The sequence below is a fragment of the Paramisgurnus dabryanus genome, chromosome 15 (genome assembly GCF_030506205.2).
Source record: "Paramisgurnus dabryanus chromosome 15, PD_genome_1.1, whole genome shotgun sequence".
NCBI classification, from domain to species: Eukaryota; Metazoa; Chordata; class Actinopteri; order Cypriniformes; family Cobitidae; genus Paramisgurnus; species Paramisgurnus dabryanus.
Window position 1 is genome coordinate 19,221,972 of NC_133351.1, and position 20,435 is coordinate 19,242,406.

Consider the following 20,435-nt stretch of genomic DNA (forward strand, 5'->3'; position numbering starts at 1 on the left):
CCTAAAAGAAATTGTATATGTCAAGCAAAAGTGGAACAACTCACAGGCTCCTCAAATTAAAATGAATGAGATCTCTCAGAAATCTGCATATTTACATTAATCAGTTGATGCATGGCTGATCTATAATAAGTTTTTAATGTTGGTTGTGCTTCTTGGTTTTCAATCTTTTAGTCAGCTGTAAAATTGACTTGATTTTAAAATGACATTTTAACCATTACCACTGTGTTGAAAGTGCAAACATTTGACAGCCAAGGGGGGAATATTGCATATACTATAATACATAGCTCCAGCATTTTCCTAAACCTCAATAGAGATGCCTTAAAGGGATAAGTGTGTTAAGTGTTAGATGAATTATGTATAGATCAAGGGCTTTGTAATGTAAATATATTGACTTGTGTACCTACTTCGTCTTTACAATAGTAAAACGAGTTTTAAACATTTGTGTCTCTTCAATATTTCTAAACTGAATTTTACGGCAACATCTGTACTAAGTGAAACTAATGAAGTGTCTCCAAATTCCCCACAGGACTTTTTGCTGAATCGCCTAGAGAAGGATGTCTACAGTCCTCTTTTGATCAACTTTTCTGCCCAAACGACAGCAGCGCAGACCCAAAACATTATTATGTCTAAACTTGATAAAAGACGAAAAGGCGTGTTTGGGCCTCCTCTGGGAAAGAAAATGGTATGTAGGCAAACTGCTTTCAGCATCTTTTATCTTATTGTATGCTTTTGTTTATGTTGATTTCATTCAAATTTTAATTAGAAATTTCCTCTTAGCAGTTTTATATCCATTTACAACCAATATTTGTGCATACAGTTAAGACTATAAAGTAAAGCTGAAAGCTAAATTGCCAGTAAATTTAATGGGCAAAATGTGTTTCTGATTCACACGTCTACTTAATTAATCACCATTTAAAATGTTTGCAATGAAACTATAAACCCTGTAATGTTATCACTGACAGACTTTCCGCTAACGGGCATAACTTTCCATTAGTGTTAAAAATACAAGGCAGAACATTTAGGGGTGGTTTTCTGGACAGCGCTTAAGCCTAGTCTCAGACTAAGGGTGCTTTCACACATGCCTCATTATGTGCAGTTGAATCGTACCAAGAGTTTTATTGCTCACTTGTGCGGTTCGTTTGGGCAGGTGAGAATGCAGCAATCGAACTCTGGTGCACACCAAAAGCGGACCAAACAAGCGGACCGAGACCTTCTTGAAGAGGTGGTCTCGGTACGCTTTCAAACAAACTCTAAAGTGGTTAGTTTGTGGTGAGAACATGATCCGAGATCTAACCGACCTAACTGCAAAATTACTGCGCATTTTGGACTAAACCCGCTGCCGTGGTCAGCTGTGCTGTGCATTATGGGATGAGGAAGTGTTTGTTGACAGTTTCTATTAGCAATATTAGCACAATGACAGGACGCGGTCATACCTGGAGTTGCGAGGAGGTGCGGGCGGAGCCTCAGAAAATTGGTGTCTTCTCCGTTTGTAGTGCATTAAAATGTTGTTTTCAAGCCGCATCCGCGCTTCATTCTGGAAATGAACAGTTTGTCTAGAGTGCTGTAAACAAACTATGAATAACAACCGCAGAGACATAATAACAGTGCGCAGTCGTCTGTCCATGGTGTCTGCTGTATTTTCCTCCTGTTTGTTTACTTTCAGGGTTCCGTTGGAATTTCGCGCACATTGATTCTGACCATTCGAGAAGCAGTTTAGAAAATACGTTCAAATACATGTGGCCAATGAGTGATGTGGATCTTATTACATGACTGAATTTTGGTTTGTTTCAACTGGTGCGGACCACAGCGATCAGTGTGGTGTGAAAAGGAACCAAAACTGCTAAAAAGCTACAATGTTTGATTTTTTTTGCTTTTGGTCCGGATCAAATGAACCGAACTACAGATGTGAAAACACCCTAAAATACTTGCTAGAGCTGTCTTAACTGAAAATAGGTTCCACTGACATATCTAAAAATATATCAGTGCCATAGTTTTGTCTCAAGATGCACAATAGTAATGTTTCTTGTAGGTCATGTTTGTAAAACTGCTTAAATGTCCTAATAACTAAGGCCTAGTCCTGGCTTAATCTAAACCTTGTCCGGGACTTTTGGTCATTTGATCAGGTGGTGTTTGTTGATGACGTGAACATGCCTGCAAGAGAAACCTATGGAGCCCAGCCTCCAGTAGAGCTTTTGCGTCAATGGCTTGACCACTGGAACTGGTATGACATGAAGGACTGCTCAGTAATCAGCTTAGTGGACATCCAGATCATGTGTGCCATGGGTCCTCCTGGTTAGTACTCAGAATCTGTTCAGTTTTAGCAGATTAAGTAAAGTCTCGGCCTGCTTTCCATGTTTGATAGTCATTGTCACTTTCAGGTGGAGGTAGGAACCCCGTGACCCCTCGTTTTTTGCGTCACTTTAACACATTGACCATTAACGAATTTGATGACAAAACCATGTTCACCATCTTCTCAAGAATTCTGGACTGGCATTTAACCATAAGGTAATGACACTGACATACAAACGGGATTAATAAATTGTGCTGTTTTAATTTTTTGTTTTTGCTGGCTGTCAGATTTCCATTTCCCAAGTCGTTTGCCAGCATTACTTCCCAGATCATCAACGCCACCATGTCTGTGTACCAGGAAGCCACTAAGAACCTTCTGCCAACCCCAACCAAGTCCCATTACCTTTTTAACCTTCGCGATTTTTCCCGCGTCATCCAAGGGATCTGCCTGTCACGACCCGAGACTGCAGATGACCCCACAGCTATCAAACGCCTGTGGGTGCATGAGGTAACTGCAAACACACAGCCTTATGTACAGTAATAGTGAAAACTGAATTGTTTTAATGGCCATGGCATATCCATTTAAAAATCTCTTAATCCTGTCATGCAGGTTTTAAGGGTGTATTATGACCGTTTGGTTCACCCGACTGATTGTGCATGGATGGTAGACTTCCTGCAGAAAGTCTCCAAGTCTCACCTGAAAGAAGATTTTCATCAGCTCTTCAAACATTTGGACCGTAACGCCAATGGGCGCGTAACTGAAGATGACCTCCGGAGCCTCATGTTCTGTGATTTCCACGACCCCAAGGGTGAAGACAAAAACTATCGTGAGGTGGGCAACCCTGAGCAGCTCCGTCAGGTGGTGGAGGCTCATCTCGAAGAATACAACAACATCAGCAAAGCTCCCATGAATCTCGTTCTTTTCCGGTTCGCAATCGAACACGTCTGTCGAATCTCACGCATTCTCAAACAGCCCCGTGGCCACGCTCTCTTGGTGGGCGTTGGAGGGAGCGGGCGTCAGTCGCTGACCCGCTTGGCCACTCACATGGCCGAAGCCGAACTCTTTCAGGTGGAGATCTCCAAAAGTTACGGAGTAGCAGAATGGCGTGATGACCTCAAACTCATAATGCAAAAGTCCACATCTGGTGAAAGTCATGGAGTCTTCCTCTTCACTGACACTCAGATTAAAATGGAGTCATTTTTGGAGGATGTGAGCAACTTGTTAAATACCGGTGAGGTTCCTAATCTCTTTGCCTTAGATGAGAAGCAGGAGATTTGTGAGCGCATGCGCGTCTTGGACCGTCAGCGCGAGCGCAGTAAGCAGACAGACGGCAGTCCGCTGGCGCTGTTTAACATGTTTTTGGAGCGCTGTCGTAGTCAGTTGCATGTGGTTCTGGCCATGAGTCCCATTGGCGACACCTTTAGAAGCCGTCTGAGGCGTTTTCCTGCTCTTATTAACTGCTGCACAATTGATTGGTTTCAGGTTAGTGATCCACTACTAATAGTCCAATTTTTTCTAATTATGATCATAGGTTGTGTTTAATATTTGTTCTTTGAAGGCAACATAAATCAATAAAAAACCTATTTACATTCCTAAAACATTTTCCTGGATTATTGTGCTTTCTTCCAAAAAGAGCTGGCCAGAAGATGCATTGCAGGCTGTGGCATCGCGTTTTCTGGAAGATGTTGAAATGACGGACAGCGCTCGTGCAGGCTGCATCAGCATGTGCAAAAGCTTCCACACTTCCACCATCGACCTCTCTGCACATTTCCTCTCCGAGCTGCAGCGTTACAACTATGTCACACCAACCTCATACCTGGAGCTCATCTCAATGTTCAAGCACCTGCTACAGCGCAAAAGAGAGTAAGGCATCTCACTGCTGTTAAAACTGTTTGATGCATTATGTCTCACCTGACAATAAACTTGGTAAAATTAGAGTTAAATAAATATGTGTGATTGGTAACAATAAATATAAGGTTGACTTTACAACTTCATTCTGTGTTGTCACAGCGAAGTCATGAAGCTAAAGAGTCGCTATGAGGTTGGTCTCCAAAAACTGGAGTCGGCTGCAGCTCAGGTGTCCACAATGCAGGTGGAGCTGGAAGCTCTTCAGCCTCAGCTGCGAGTGGCCACCAAAGAGGTGGATGAGATGATGGTGGTCATCCAGCGGGAATCTGTGGAAGTGTCCAAGACTGAGAAGGTGGTCCGTGTGGATGAAGGAATAGCTAATGAGCAGGCAATGGCTGCCAAGGCCATTAAAGATGAATGTGACGCAGATCTGGCTGTAGCCTTGCCCATTCTGAAATCTGCATTGGATGCGCTGGATACACTCACTGCACAGGTCAGAGGATAGATTTATAATATCTAATCATAAAATCAGGGCTATCAGTTACACTAAAGCCAAACAGCAAACTTAGCAATGGCATACAGCACATACCCACCAAATGATGCAATGTAAGAATGCATCTACTGTACTTTAGACAGTGAAAGACTCTATTTTCAAAATTATTAATTAACAGCAATAAAAATGTTTTTGTGCTATACATAACATACATAATTAATTTGATAGCAACAAAGAACTGAACACAAGGGAGGGCTTTCTAATAGATTTCTGACTAGATCGAAAGTTCTTACCTTACATTCTTTTACTATTCAACTACAAATATAACCATTATTTGTTGTGTCTTACCCTTTGTAGGATATAACCGTGGTTAAAACTATGAAGGCTCCTCCAGCTGGTGTCAAGCTGGTGATGGAAGCCATCTGCATACTGAAAGGCATAAAACCAGACCGTATTCCAGACCCCTCGGGTACTGGCAAGAAGGTGGAAGACTATTGGGGTCCAGCAAAGAAGCTGCTAGGGGATATGAAGTTCCTCCAGAGCCTTCACGAGTACAACAAAGACAACATCCCACCCGCCTACATTAGCATCATTCGTAACAAATACATCACCAATCCAGACTTTGTGCCGGAAAAGATCCGTTTGGCCTCCACAGCCGCAGAAGGCCTCTGTAAATGGGTTTGTGCCATGGAATCGTATGATAAGTGAGTTACAAATTCATAAGTCAAGCCATTAACAAGCAACTCTGTATTTTTAGGTCTCTAACTACTGCAAATTAACAATGGATATGTGTAGGTGAAATGACACATACAGCGGCTAAAATAAGTATTGAACACATCACCATTTTTTTTTCTTGTAAATATGGGCCAAATTTATCAAACTGGGCAGATTAGCGAGAAATTAGTTCATGGTCGCAAATAAGCAGAACTGATGCTCTTCATGTGCGGGTGATCTACTAACACCTGATGTACTTGAGTTCAGCACCACGTACACTCCAGTTGAAATTTTGGGGTGTGTAATCCCAGTTAAAGAAGTCATAGTACAATGAAAAGAACCGAGGAACAAAAAATAAAGGTTTACAAGAGGTTAACACACAAAAGTGTGACGACTTTTAGTGACTCCAGCAAATAAAAAAATAACATGGCTTGGCAAACAATATTTTTGAATAATATGTTTCTCTGGCATTACAAACAAACTGTTACATGTTTAAAAAGACTCTGCCTTGTACCATGTGCTCTGTGATGCCTCTCCTATCAGCTATAATGGCAGCCAATTCAAGAGCAAAATGATTTAAGACGTGCTTTTTTGGCGTTTTTAAAGGTGCAGTGTGTAATTTTTAGAAGGATCTCTTGACAGAAATGCAAAATTATATACAAAACTATATTATCAGGGGTGTGTAAAGACCTTTCATAATGAACCGTTATGTTTTTATTACCTTAGAATGAGACGTTTTTATCTACATACACCGAGCGTCCCCTTACGTGGAAGTCGCAGTTTTGTGCCGCCATTTTCTACAGAAGCCCTTAACAGACAAACTTTTTTTACTAAGTTGTCTCAGACGATGAGATGTTTTTCCGGTGGTGACTACCGTAGCTTCTCTATGCGTTTCAAAAACGAGGGGTGAGCAGTGGACTGAGCCGTTGGTTGCAATTCACAACCTCACCACTAGATGCCGCTAAAATGTACACACTGCACCTTTAATATCACATGTGCAAACATAAGTATATCGCGTTGCGTGAATCATTTAAATAATCTCCTCCCATAAATTTTGCATCTAAAAGGGAAACTCCTAGAAATGCATATGCAATAAGGTCATTTGCAAAAATTCTGTAACTAGACCACACATTTTAGCACTAATTATCCACTGCTCGTCTTTAGTAAACCCGAAAGTCATTATTTAACCCCAAAATGATGGTTTGTGCTGTTGCAAGCTGTTAGTACATCTGGCCCTAAATTTCTAAAGGTGCTATTGACATGAAACTTTCACCAGCAGTCCACACATGCAAAGAATTCAAAATATAGATGTCCATAACTTGTTATGTGTAATTATGGAAAATGAAAAGGAGATGCAAGAAGGCATGGAAAGCCAAGACAGTCAGTATTAAAAAAGCAACCGTGCCCTTTTGTCAGTGCAAATAATAACAGCTGGTTCAGTTTCAGCTAATGGCTTATAAAAATAGTGTCATTACCAAAGTGTTATGCAGGAAACATCTCATGATGGGTAAACCCAAACACACAGCTAGGGAAACTCTCAAATGGTTTCAGAGAAAAATAAAGCTGCTAGAATAACCCAGCCAATCCCCTGACTTGAATGCAATTGAAAATCAATGGAAAGAACTAAAGATCAGGGTTCATAGAAGAGGCCCACAGAACCTTCAAGATTTAAAGACCTCACACCTGAGCAATGCATGCAACTAGTTTCTCCATACAGGAAGCTTTTCATACCAACAAAGGCGTTTGTAGAAACTATTAAATACATTTCAGTTCAAAACTTTATTAACACACAACTTAATTTATGCACATCTATGGAATGATTGAATGTGTGGATTGCATGGGTTGTTATCAGCATCTGGTAAAATTTTTATGTCAATAGCACCTTTGGAAATTTGTTTCAGGAACAAAAAGGAGCAAATGGTGATGTGTTCAATACTTATTTTACCATAAAATACATCATTGATGTGCAGTTGCTTATCCCTTTCGTTTCATTCATGCTGGTAATAAATAATGTTAAATAGAAAATACAGTATGCTGTTTTTTCACACTTGATCAAACTTTAAAAAAAAAAATTCATTCACAGGGTAGCAAAAGTAGTGACTCCCAAAAAAGAGAAGCTGGCACTGGCAGAGCAGGAGCTGAAGGTGGCCATGGCAGGCCTTCAGAAGAAACAGGCTGCTTTGAAGGAAGTCCAGGATAAACTGTTCAAACTGCAGGAGACCCTGGAAGCCAACAAGAACAAAAAAGTTGACCTAGAGAATCAGGTATGCAGAGAGCGCTAGTCAGAAACCACACGGTGCAAAATATGCTAAGCCAGATATTCACAATCAACAAACGGTAGCTGCTTTTCTTTAAGGTTTGAGTATTTAACACCACGTTCAAGTACTTTTTGTTTTCATTACTGTCTTCCAGCCCTTTTGATGCTCTCACCTCTTTGCTGAAAGTTTGTTTAAATAACTTCCCTTTCAAAGGAATTTAGTTTGTATTTCCACATGAAGAAAAGTTAAAGGAATGTTTTCTTTATCTTCTTTGTTTACTTTCCTTCAGATCATTTTTATGTTCGAACTTTGAAGTCGTAAGAGTGAAGCTTTTGTTTCCAAACCTACGCAAAAAACACACAAGGGCACACACACACTGTTCTCATTTGTCTGCAGAGACTGGTTGTCAGTTTTTGCGATGTTTGGGTAAACCCTGCTGCTGTTTTCTGCCCTATTTCACTTCCTTTCATGTTCCTTGTTGTTATTCCCCACTTTCCTTACATGTTTGTAATTCAGGTTGTCTGTTTTCCCTATCGAAGGGAAGAAATTGTTTATGCCGTGCTTTCTCAAGCATGTCCAGAATCAAGGCCCTCGGATGCACCGAGACAACCCGTTACGCTGTTACCTGAAGTCTCTTTTAAATGGTTTTCTGTTTTTTGGTTGAGTTAGATTGAATGGTAAAGATTCATTTCTTCCGTTTTCTCAAGGAGCCCACAGTTTAATGGCCTTTGATTCATCTGTGTCACAAAGAATTAGTGCAGTATCATCACAGGGAGTAAATAAGATAAGCTGGAGCCTTATGCTGTCAGCACAGTGCCTAACCGCTAAGTTTCCATCACTCTCTGCAGTACCTTTGCAGGCTTGTATTGTCATTTTGAACAAAGGCAGTGTTCCTCTGTTGCAGAACTGCGGTTATAAGATCTGTTTATCTCTGATGAAATAGGGGATGCTCTAGCAGATCAGACAGTCAATCAGATGCTTTATTTGGAGAGATGTTAGTCTAGTAAACATTCATCTATAATTACAAATTCTTCTGATGCGTATAATGTCAATAGCTGATTCTTTCTGAATATAGATTACAGCTTTAACTAACCTGCTGTGTAAAGTCTTTCAACTCAACAGTGTTTATGCATTTTTCATTGTTTTGTAAGTGTCAAATTGTATTGTATTGTGCAAAATAACAACATAATGAGAACTGACCTGTAGTCAATATTGTACACTTAAGTCAACATAATGACAAAGGTGTGTTTTGTGCACTTCTTAAAATTGTTAATTCTATGCTGCTGCTACCCAGTCTCACAAAATTATGTAACTATAGACGGTTTCAGCAGTAACAACATAAACAAGCGGCGTCCATGGTCCAAACGTAACTTCCAGTAAACTCCGCTAAGAATAAATAACAACAAAGTACTTTTGAAGTAGTTTATTTATATAACAAGCAAAATAAACAACACGTAGATTACCTAGGACAGTGGTTCTCAAACTTTTTCAGCGTGCGGCCCCCCTTGTGTGCGGTGCATTCCTTCGCGCCACCCCCCCCTAAGAAATTTATGACAATTTTGTTCTAAAACACAACATTTTATTTAGACAAAATATATTAAAGTATACAAAGTAGTGCTGTTGGTTAGTAGCCTTATTTTCTTTAGGTTTAATTACACAGAATTTATAAAAAATATATGCATTTTATAAAATGTCATAAAACTGGGGCCCCCCTGGCACCATCTCGCCCCCCCCCCCCCAGTTTGAGAACCACTGACCTAGGAAACCAATACATTTGTTATTTTCAAGGTATTTGTTCAAGAGTTCAGTTTAGCAACTAGTCAGACCATTAAAAAAACTTAAACCGGAAGTGAAGTTCGGACCAGACGCTAATCGCATCACTGCACGTGCGTCCGATGAAACGGTCTATAGTAACGTTATTGTTTTTTTTTTTTGTGATACTATCTCGAATTTCCGCGTTTTTTCATGATACTGTCACGAATTCCTGCATTTTTTTCGTGACCGTATCACAAATTTCTGTGTATGTGTCATTGTCACGTATTGGTTACTGAACTGCTTTATCTTATTTCCAAACCATTTTCATTTGGTTAAGGGTTAGATTTGATGTTTGCATTAGGATGTCACTTTAAGTATTGGTTTATACTAGTTTTTCTGATTTATTTTTTTATATTTTCTAAATTTGTCACCTGGTGTTAGGGTAAGAGTTGGGTTTGGGTAAGGATGTCTTATGTAAATCTAACCCTAAACCAAAGTGAAAATGGTAAGAAAATAGGACAAAACAGTTGAGTAACCAATACTTGATAATGACACATAAACAGAAATTCATAATATAGGTACGTAATTTCGTGTGACCGTGCTGGCTATTATCAATCAGTATAACTACCTTTTGTTCGTTCTTTAGCTGTCTCACTTTACACTATATGTGATCTTATGTTTCGTTTGTGTTTTCTGTAGGTGGAGTTGTGCAGTAAAAAGCTGGAGCGTGCAGAGCAGCTCATTGGGGGATTGGGGGGCGAGAAGACCCGCTGGAGTGAGACAGCCTTCAATTTAGGGCAACTCTACAACAACCTGACAGGAGATATTCTGATCTCTGCTGCTATAGTGGCTTACCTTGGTGCATTTACCTCCAGCTACAGACAGGTGTGGCATCTTTGCACAATACAGATCTCTTTCTATGTTTTTGCTCCCAAACACACATTGTAACCCAGAGGTTATAAAATGTTAGGATGTTCAGTAAAAACCCAAGCATTCCTCATTTCCTCATCACGGTTGTCGGTAACAAAACATGCATACAGTACATGTAGGTATGGGTAAAATATTGCTTAGAGTTGAACAGGCTTCAGGGTAAACAGGAAACATAAATCATCACAATAATGATTATAAAGAACACACCACTATTTACAACATTCATACTGTAGTACGAAATTGCTTTATAAAGGGCTTATGAGCATTGTGATCCAGTTATTTATAGTTATATTGCAGTAATTGATTTTACAATAAGATTTTGAAAATATTTTATGGCAAAACTTTATTACAACGTATTGTAAAATCTTGAGAATATTTTACAATTTACGGGAGGCTCTATTAAACATTGAAAGACTTTTGGGACAAATTGTGTCTGAAAGAAGTTTGTTTGTTTGTTCTGACACATTGAACCTCGATTGAGTTTCAGTCCAAGCACTGTGACTGAAGTATACTTATTTTCACTACAGATGGTAATGTATTATAGTGTCTATCTATAGATATAATTTGTATACATTTTCATGCCCATTTCTTAGTTTTAACAACAAAACAGAGTCCATATAAATGAATGAACTCAGTGAAAATACATTGAAACACACTAGGAGATGCTGTGGTGGGTTTGAAATAGCACTCAGGGAACAGGGAGTAGTTTAACTTTAATATTTCCCCCTCTGTGAAAGCAATATCTTTTCTCTCAGCAGAGGGTCTGTTTATATAAGCTTCCGTGCAGGTACACGCCACGCACGTCTTATTACCTTTGAGAGTACTAAGTCTTTATTAAATTTAAACAAAAATAAAGCTGTCAGAATGATAGTAGTACTGTCCAAAATTTCATTATTAAGTTGAAACACACTGATAATGTAAAATGTATGGATCTGTGTGTTTACAGGAATGTATTTATAGCTTTCTGTATGTATCAGTAAACTCTGGCATCAGTGGATGCTGGTTCTGAATCAAGGTGCCTTACAGCTTTCTACATCATATTCTCTGTGTTGAGCTTTACTGTACATGTTTGTGTGACCTTTAGCGAGCGACAGAGGAATGGATTGACTTGTGCAAGACCAGAGGAATTCCCTGCTCTAAAAACATGTCCCTGATGAACTCATTGGGTGAACCGGTAAAAATCCGCAGCTGGACTATTGCTGGCCTACCTTCAGACAGCTTCTCCATTGACAACGCAATTATTATCTCGTAAGAGGCTTTTTTGTAAGATGCATTATCTCTTAAGGGGCATAAGTATGAGTGAAAACTTGTATCTTGTTATAAGAACCTTGTAGTATTGCTTCCCTATGACACATCGCTTTTGCTAAATGCTAAATGTAATGTATTTAAATGTAAATGTACCTCTTTGTTACATTGAAATAATATACAAATTACAATTTTTTGTTTTCTTAGAAGTACAGTACAGGATTTTGTATTTACATTCTAGATGTGTTGTAAAAATAGATGAGACCTTTAGCACTCTTTAAAGGTGCTATAAAATAAACAAATAATACGAGCTCTGTACATGACATATCGTGAGCCTCTAACGCGATTGTTTCCTCCTTCTTATACCGCTGGAAACAGGCCAATCTCATCATAACACCTACTGTGACTTTACAGCTAATAAACCGCTCGACGTGCACACTAATTCGTAGGCGGGATGACGTCAGTTTTTTTAACGCTGCTAACAATATCTACATAGCCTACTGTCTACAAACATTAATAATATTAACATTACTATACATAGTTTAAAAGGTCTATGCGGGTTTAGCATCAGTGTATGGTCTCTGTTTTGAGATACAGATGCTCTAGCATCATACACGTAGTACGGGACATCTTACCTTTCTGTTGATATAACGATCGCGAGTTGAATCCAGTCTGTTTCAGATGTGTGAATTACCCATGAAAACCATCTAATACAATACATCCAATGACCATTTTTTGTCCACAAATGCGTATAATCGTAAATAATGAAATATAGATATATAGTCTGTTGTTTACATCAGATTTCACATGAACACCTTGTATTAGAATATTATGTACAATCGGAGGACTATTTACGTCGTAACACTGTATATGAGATTACACTTTAGGTTCTAGTAAACACGTAAACCTGCCTTCAAACATTGTTTTTTTAAAGTAGGCGGGAGTATAATACATAATGTCCAAACAGCGCTCTCATTTGACACGCTTGTTCCTCCAATGACTTCATGGAAAATATTGATAGACAGAACGTGTAGCCAATTAGATAACGAATCCAACGATCTTTGTGTTACGTTTTATTTCCTGGTGTGGAAACTGCATTTTATATGCTAACATAATAATAAGAACGAACATGTATGCATATAAAGAAAGACGTTTTTTTTTGGAGTTGACTGGCACTTTGAAAAGGCACTAGTCTTACAAAAACCCTTGCAAGAACCTCATTTTTGGGCCTATTGACCTCAAACATGAAACAATTTTTTTAATTTTATACTCTAATTGGTTTAGTAAAAACAACCATTTTAGTGAAACTAGGTCTTTTCATGGTTTGGGCTAGAGTGGGGTTAACATTAAATTACACATTTAATTAAGTACAATGTTATTACAATGTTAAAACCAAGTTATCACTGCTGAATTAGCGTTATATTCTAGTTAATGCCATATGCTAACGTTTAGGCTGAAGTTCTACTATTGAGGTTACAGTTATGTTCCATACTGAAAAAAACACAAACTTACCACTCAGAAATGTCCATTAACAATATCCTAACCATTTATTATTCCCTAAATTCCATATCTTCGACCGATACAACATAGGGTTCAAACATAAGGTCAGTTTACACACAAACAGAGCTACATGTACTAAAGGAGCTGCTAGAAAAAACAGAGCAGAGCTCAACATTATTATTCATGACCCTTTCAAATAGGTAATAATAGACCATTTCATTCAAGGGCAAATCGTGAGGTTGTAAATGGACATGTAAAACCACCTCTGGATAATTTCTCCCCTAATAAAGCCACATACATACTATGTAGATATCAAAGAGAACAATTTAACATATTATTTCAATGCGTTCTTTGGCACCTTTAAAATCAGGTTTGAAGGAAAGGATTTTTTATGGTTTGCATACCTAATAATAATATTAAAAAGTATTTGGAAAATTATAACCTTTAAAAGAGTTCTTGAGTAAAGGAAAAACATAATAAAAGCAGAAATTGTGTTTTAGAAAATCTTAATTGATAATTCTTGAATATATAACCTGGAAAGCAGTTATAGACGGATGCACGTGCACTGACGCGATATACACGTCTGGATCTTGTGTGCTTTTTTTTTAATGGTCGACTAGTTGTTAAACTGATCTCTTGAACAAATGCCTCGTCGAAAATAACAAATGTTTTGGTTTCCTAGGTAATCTATGTGTTGTTTTTTTGCTTGTTATATAACTAAACTACATTTAAAAAACTTTGTTGTTATTTATTCTTAGCGACGTTTACGGGAAGTTACGTGTGGACCACGACAGCCGCTTGTTTATGTTGTCTATATGAAAACTTATGAGAGGTTATTCTGTGAGGAAAAGCACAGAAAATATTGCTTATCTACAAAGAATAGGTTACATGTTTTTGATGATGAATGTGATTTGTGGTGAGCAGCAGGCTCTTACAGAGGGTTTTGAGATCTCTGTCCTTTGTTTCTCTGCAGTAATGCAAGGAGGTGGCCCTTAATGATTGATCCTCAGGGTCAGGCAAACAAGTGGCTGAAGAACATGGAAAAATCCAACAGCCTGCATGTCATTAAGCTCAGTGATCCTGACTTTGTCCGCACGCTAGAAAACTGCATTCAGTTTGGCACTCCAGGTGAGAAATACTGAGACTGAACTATCCTGATATGCTGTTTATATTTGTAATGGATTACACATTGTAATTACGCTACTGCACTTACGGCTTCATTATACCTGCTTGGAGTTATTATTCCTAATGTTTTTAAGGAATATACAGATTTGGTGGCTAAGAAAACATTCACATTTCTTCAGATGGTTAGTTTGAGTCTAATAAATCTTAAACATAAACAAGAAATATGACTTTACCCCAGGTGCAATACCAGTGTTTCTCCCCTGGGGTCCCACTCCACCATGAAAACATGTACACATCATCACATATCCAAACATAGACACTCTTTTTATAAGGGAAGCACAGTTGCCTATTTCACATAATTTACACGACCTGAAATTACAATTTCTGTCAAACTTCACTTCACTGAATGTAAAGGAGTCTAGGTGGACACAACCTAGAATGAACCTGCTGATTTTGTTTCCTTCTGCCTCCCATTCTCATCTGCTGTTCATCAGAGTCTCCCTAAGATGAAAGGCAAACAGTCAGCTTGTGTAGGCAAACCGGTGTTATACTTTCTTGTGTGGTTTGTAGTGCTACTGTTCTTTTTTAGGAGTTTATTTATTTTTTTCAAGTTTATTTTGAAGTATCAAGTTTATTTTTTGTTCCCAATTCCACCACCTGAGCTGGACATATTTTGCATATCAGTTAACTGGGTAGATTGAAGGAATGACTCAGTCATTTTCAATCTGATCAACAAGGTTAGGACAAGGTTGTACAAATAAGATTACAGTAGATCATGGTTTTGTTTTTATTGATAGTGTGATTCAAGATATTCATTTATTCATGATGTATTTTAGTATTGCTGGAGAATGTTGGTGAAGAGCTGGACCCTGTACTTGAACCCCTGTTGCTGAAGCAGACATTTAAACAGGGGGGCAGTATCTGTATCCGGTTGGGTGACTCTACTATCGAATACTCTCCAGATTTCCGATTTTACATTACAACCAAGCTGCGTAACCCACATTATCTGCCTGAGATCTCAGTCAAGGTCAGTGTTGTTTACTTGTAGTCACAAACAATGCAAACACACTCATGCTCATAAAAACTACTTCTGTTTCAAAACAAGGTCACATAAACCTTTCTATCTACATTAAACCTTCATGGTGAGTAACATGGTTAATCAAACACCCAGAAACACATGCTTGCCCTGTCTGTTATAGCCCGGATGAAAGGAGCCAGATGGCTGATGTACACTGATTTAATACACAAACAAGGGCTTATCTATTGTTTCTGTGTTGTTTTGAAACACTCACAGAAATTACTTTGTTTATTTTTTTTAGTGCAAATGGGGATCAGGTGGTTTTATGGACTTTACAATGTTTGCATCTACAGTACACATTGTATATCAGTAAAACATTTGGTTGATTCTCACGAAATCCAGATTTAGAAGGTGTCCAGCATGAGATTTTTTAAAAAGACGAATTTTTTGGCACATATAAGATTAAGGTCTAAACTTACTATAACCATTATTTTTTTAGAGGATTAAAAAAAAATTCCTATAGAATTATTTAAATTTTTTAGATTATTATTACCAACGCAACATGATATTACATTAAATATATGCATTTACAAAATCATGTTTTTGTTGAAAATGTTAGTTCCTTAAGGGCTTAAACAGTGATTGAAAATTGTTGCAGAGGATAAGAAAATTGGTCTTGGACACATTTATATTTCTTATTATTGTATCTACATTTACCAATGATCACGAAATACAACATGTTTCTTTACTGTAAATGTTTATAGTATAACATGCACTGAAGCTTTTGATTTTTTTAATTATAAATATTTCCATGTCAAAGAACCCAAATCCAGTCATGGACACGTTGCAGTAATGAAATTTTTTCCCTAAAATGTGGAAAAAACAACAACATTGGTTTGAATGATGTCATTTGAAATCATGTGCAAAATAGTACATGAAGAGATGTTTGTAACTGTATGCTTCTTATTTTATTACTCTTACTTTGCATTTACTTTTTTCATCAAAATGTTTCATGACACCTCATAAGTCTAATTTTGCGAGAATCACCCATTCGCTACTGTACATGTATTTTGTAGTTTTCTTGTGAAGTATCTAACCAAGACACTTATTGTCATTCAAATTATTATCAGCTTGATTTAATTTTGTGTTTGTATTGCAGCATGAAACTGATTAACAATCAAACCAAAAGGAAGTTGAGATAAACTATTTACAGATAATGACACTACAAAAAAACATTGAAAGAATTCGCTGGAACATTACCAATCGACCCACATGTTCCCTTTGGCTGCCAAAAACATTGTAAACTCATAAACGTACACAGAGTAAACAAGTTTTACTGTTGAACTTTGCACAGAAATATCCAGTCTCGATATTTGATATAAAAGTCACAGCGTGACCATGGGCATGTCTCCTTTACGACTCCTAGACTTCCTAATGATCCTGCAACATCGTTTCCTCTCAGAATGAGCGTGTGGTGTTCACAACAGGGCAAAACAAATGATACTATTGTGAAAGCTAAAATTCCCATCTTTCATTGCAAAATATGTCCTACCAAAGGCCAAGGTGTCTCAGTGCTGTTTATCATGGAATTATTATGGGTGATCAGTCACAAAAACTTTTTGAAAAGAGATACAGACATGCAACAAACTGAGGAATATATTTTTTGCAAACTGCAATGATTGATTAGTAGTGCCACATCCTTAAATTAAAGCTTGCTGTGAGCTTGAAAGAGGTCATTCAAGCTGCCGACAGATAGGGGCTGGTGTCATAAAAATAAGAGTCTTCGTTTTTTTATGTGTTTAAATGTTTTACTTTTGTGATGGTCAGGTTACCCTATTGAACTTCATGATAACCCCTGAAGGGATGCAAGACCAGCTGCTGGGCATTGTGGTGGCCAGAGAGAGACCTGATCTTGAGGAAGAGAAACAAGTCCTCATTGTACAGGGGGCTGGGAACAAGAGGTACAGCTTACCCTTACAAAAAAGTTTGGTGGTACCATGGTACAGTAATGGTAATGCCCTTGTACTTTGGTATATGTAATGGCCCACTGATATTTGGCCCATTGCAGAAACAATCTCTTGCTTTGGCAAGGCTTGGTCTTGGTCATAATATCATTTATTATGGTGTCACTGAAGTTGAGTCATTAGCTAAATAGAAATCTGAGCATTGAGTCCTTGTAGTATTTGTGCATGTTTAACCATGAACTGTCTCTCTTTTCTAACTAGGCAGCTAAAGGAGATAGAAGATCAAATTCTTGAAGTTCTCTCTGCCTCAGAGGGGAACATTTTAGAAGATGAAAGTGCTGTTCAGATCCTCTCATCTTCTAAGGTTCTGGCCAATGAGATATCTGAGAAACAGGCCATCGCTGAAGCCACCGAGGTGAAGATAGATGAGACACGACTTGGCTACACCCCCATCGCCGTCCACTCTTCCATTTTGTTCTTTTCCATTGCTGACCTGGCCAACATTGAACCCATGTATCAATACTCTTTAACCTGGTTCATCAACCTCTTCATCCTCTCTATCGATAATTCCCAAAAGAGTGAACTTCTCGAAGAGAGGTATTCTTTCAATCTATTTTACCTATTCAGTGTAAAGTACATCATTTATGGTTATTTTACCGTGAACACAAAACACTTTAAATAACTTACACATATTGACATTTTAAGAGACAATACTACAATTCACGTATCAGGTGATAGCAAGCAGTGATTTGGATTCAGTGTTATTATAACATCTAGCACAGTGGTGGTTCTCAATTCCAGTCCTGTTTTAGATGTCTCCTTATATGAAACACCTGATTTCACTCATTAGGCTCCTTAATTAACACACTAACAAGCTGATGAACTAAATCAGGTGTTTTTAATATAGAAACATCTAAAATGTGCTGGGAGGGTGGGCCCAAGGACTGGACTTGAGAACCACTGATAAAAGCTACCTAAACAAATCATCATAAAGACCTTGTTTCCCTGAATCACTGTTTACTGTAAGTGCTGTCTGACTTGGACAGTATATGACTTTCTGATGCTGAGAGCAGTGGGAATACTGTTACACTGGAGATCAGGGCTGCAATCTCTGCAGACTTCAGCTGCCAGTTTTCTAAAAGGCAGAGGCAGCAGAAAAATATCTCTAAAACTTTAAAGAAAGTTAGCTTTAAAAAAAAAATCAGTAGTAATAAATGTTAGTTGTATAGTCATTGTTAATATTAAAAATTTACTGAGTGATGCTCATTCAGACAAAAGCTTTAAAGAAACATCAGTTCATTTCCGTGGTCATTTGAAAACAACAGACGTAAAGTAGATGTTTTCATACTTTCTAAAGAAATTGAAGTGGTTTAAATTTAACTTCAATAGTAATACATTGTCAGAAAAAAGGTACAAAGCTGTCACTGGGACGGTTTAAAAAGGTCCTAATATGTACAATTTGCAGTAGGTACCAATATGTACATCTGTTGTATCAATATGTGCCTTTGAGGTACTAATATGCATTTTAAGGTACTTTTTGAAAGGGTACCACCCCATTGACAGATTTTGCACCTTGTATAGGGAGTGAAACAGCATGCAGTTGCTCAGTATGGTTCTGAATGGATATTACCTTGTAGCTATGTGGTTGTTAAAGTATTCCTGGGGTAATCAGGGTGTTTCCAGGTGGTTACTTACTGACCCTATTCAAAAAAGTCACTCCCAGTCCCATGTTTTTGATACCCACTTGGAGAATGATGCTATGGGGCAGTTTAGCCTGACGGTTAGAGGGTCAGTCTTTGTAACCCTTAGGTTGCTGGTTTGATTCTAAGGGCTGGCGGGTAGCGACCGATGCTGGGTTCACACTAAAAGATTTTTTACATCTTATGCTGGGTACTCACCAAAAGATTTTTTACATCTTATAAGATGTTATATACATCTTATAAGAAATGATTTTCACAGAAAATTTGAGGATAAAAAAGAAAAGGGTTTGGGTGAAGTTGTGGGGACGGCGGGAACATGGTGCATCTCTGATGTCCACATCAACTTCACTTTGTGCTGCACCATGACTGCTTCCATTATCTGTTTCTGATTGGATATTGTTTCTCAAGAATCTCAAGAGCGTGCGCACGTTTGTCCTCGGGGTTCCCCCACACATCAGGATTTCTGATCATAAATACTAAACGTGTAATATTTACGATTCGCAATTGGGGCGGCTCCGACGTTTTTCAGATCAGGTTCAGACGCTCTTAACACAGCTCACACCAGGGGAAAGTCTGATAAGATATCTGTAGAACCATCAAGATAATCTGGGCATAGCTAGGATTGTCGAAAGGGGGGAAATTGGTCCAAAATCAGCCCAATTATCTTTTGGGATGTTCCCAGCATTATAAGATGTTCAAAATGTGATAGACCACAAACATGAGGATAAAAAATCCTAGATTTACCCGTTTTGCACCTATAGTGTGGTCTTTTAGACAGCATGGCACACCACACAAAAACAGATTTTCAACCAGAGTCTCGACTGTGAACACGGGAAATTTCAAAAAAACTCGCGACACTTCAGAATAAGCATGGCGGACGATATGCAGAAAGAAATTTCAATGAGAGTGTTTGGAATGTTGATTTTGTGCTGTTGCCACAAATCAACAAGCTGATCCTCCATATCTGCTGTCCACATCATCTTCACTTTGTGCTGCGCCATGACTGCTTCGTTCTTCCATCATCTCGCTTTCTGATTGGACATTTTTTCGCTTCGCGTGATAATCTCAAAAGCATGCGCGCGTTTGTCCTCGGTGTTCCCCCACACATCAGGATTTTTGATTTGTTGAAGCGGCTCCGACGTTCTTCCGCTCAGGTTCGGACACGAACTCTTTCGCTGCCATTGATGAGTTATCTCGTCAATAAGAGAAAACACTTCCCTGCCAAGGAGGAGTATTTCTGGCTTTCCGCAATACCGCTATTATCTAGTAGTATTACTACTCTTCCGCAACTCATAAAACCCAGAAGTATTGCCCTAGGCAAGCAGCTGTATGTCCGTGTATGTTTTGAAGATCGCTCTGCATCTGATCTCTATCAAAATTCTTTCACAAAAATTGAATTATCTCAGCTTTTTGCTCAAAATTTGGTGTTTTTGATGAAACCTACACATATCTGAGAGGTGGTAAAAATAACGAATGAAGGTAGGATGAAAGTTTTTTTTTAAAGCAGATGGCCTTTCATTTGAGATATTGTATGTTTATATATTTAAAGAAGAACATTTTCTGGAAGACATTAAACTTTTGTGAAAATCATGAAA

At 38.3% G+C, this 20,435-nt stretch overlaps 1 protein-coding gene across 1 annotated transcript in view; it reads left to right on the plus strand.

Moving 5' to 3' along the window:
* Positions 1-20,435, plus strand: part of dnah7 (dynein, axonemal, heavy chain 7) — a 74,739-nt gene that overhangs the window by 40,221 nt on the left and 14,083 nt on the right. Inside the window, exons 37-51 of the mRNA XM_065251585.2 lie at positions 527-682; positions 2,124-2,292; positions 2,379-2,505; positions 2,578-2,797; positions 2,900-3,772; positions 3,924-4,153; positions 4,301-4,631; positions 4,989-5,335; positions 7,429-7,609; positions 10,058-10,243; positions 11,373-11,536; positions 14,007-14,161; positions 14,995-15,185; positions 17,004-17,137; positions 17,402-17,737. Of these exons, the coding sequence (XP_065107657.1) occupies positions 527-682; positions 2,124-2,292; positions 2,379-2,505; positions 2,578-2,797; positions 2,900-3,772; positions 3,924-4,153; positions 4,301-4,631; positions 4,989-5,335; positions 7,429-7,609; positions 10,058-10,243; positions 11,373-11,536; positions 14,007-14,161; positions 14,995-15,185; positions 17,004-17,137; positions 17,402-17,737 (3,800 nt within the window). The remainder of the gene's footprint in view (positions 1-526; positions 683-2,123; positions 2,293-2,378; positions 2,506-2,577; positions 2,798-2,899; positions 3,773-3,923; positions 4,154-4,300; positions 4,632-4,988; positions 5,336-7,428; positions 7,610-10,057; positions 10,244-11,372; positions 11,537-14,006; positions 14,162-14,994; positions 15,186-17,003; positions 17,138-17,401; positions 17,738-20,435) is intronic.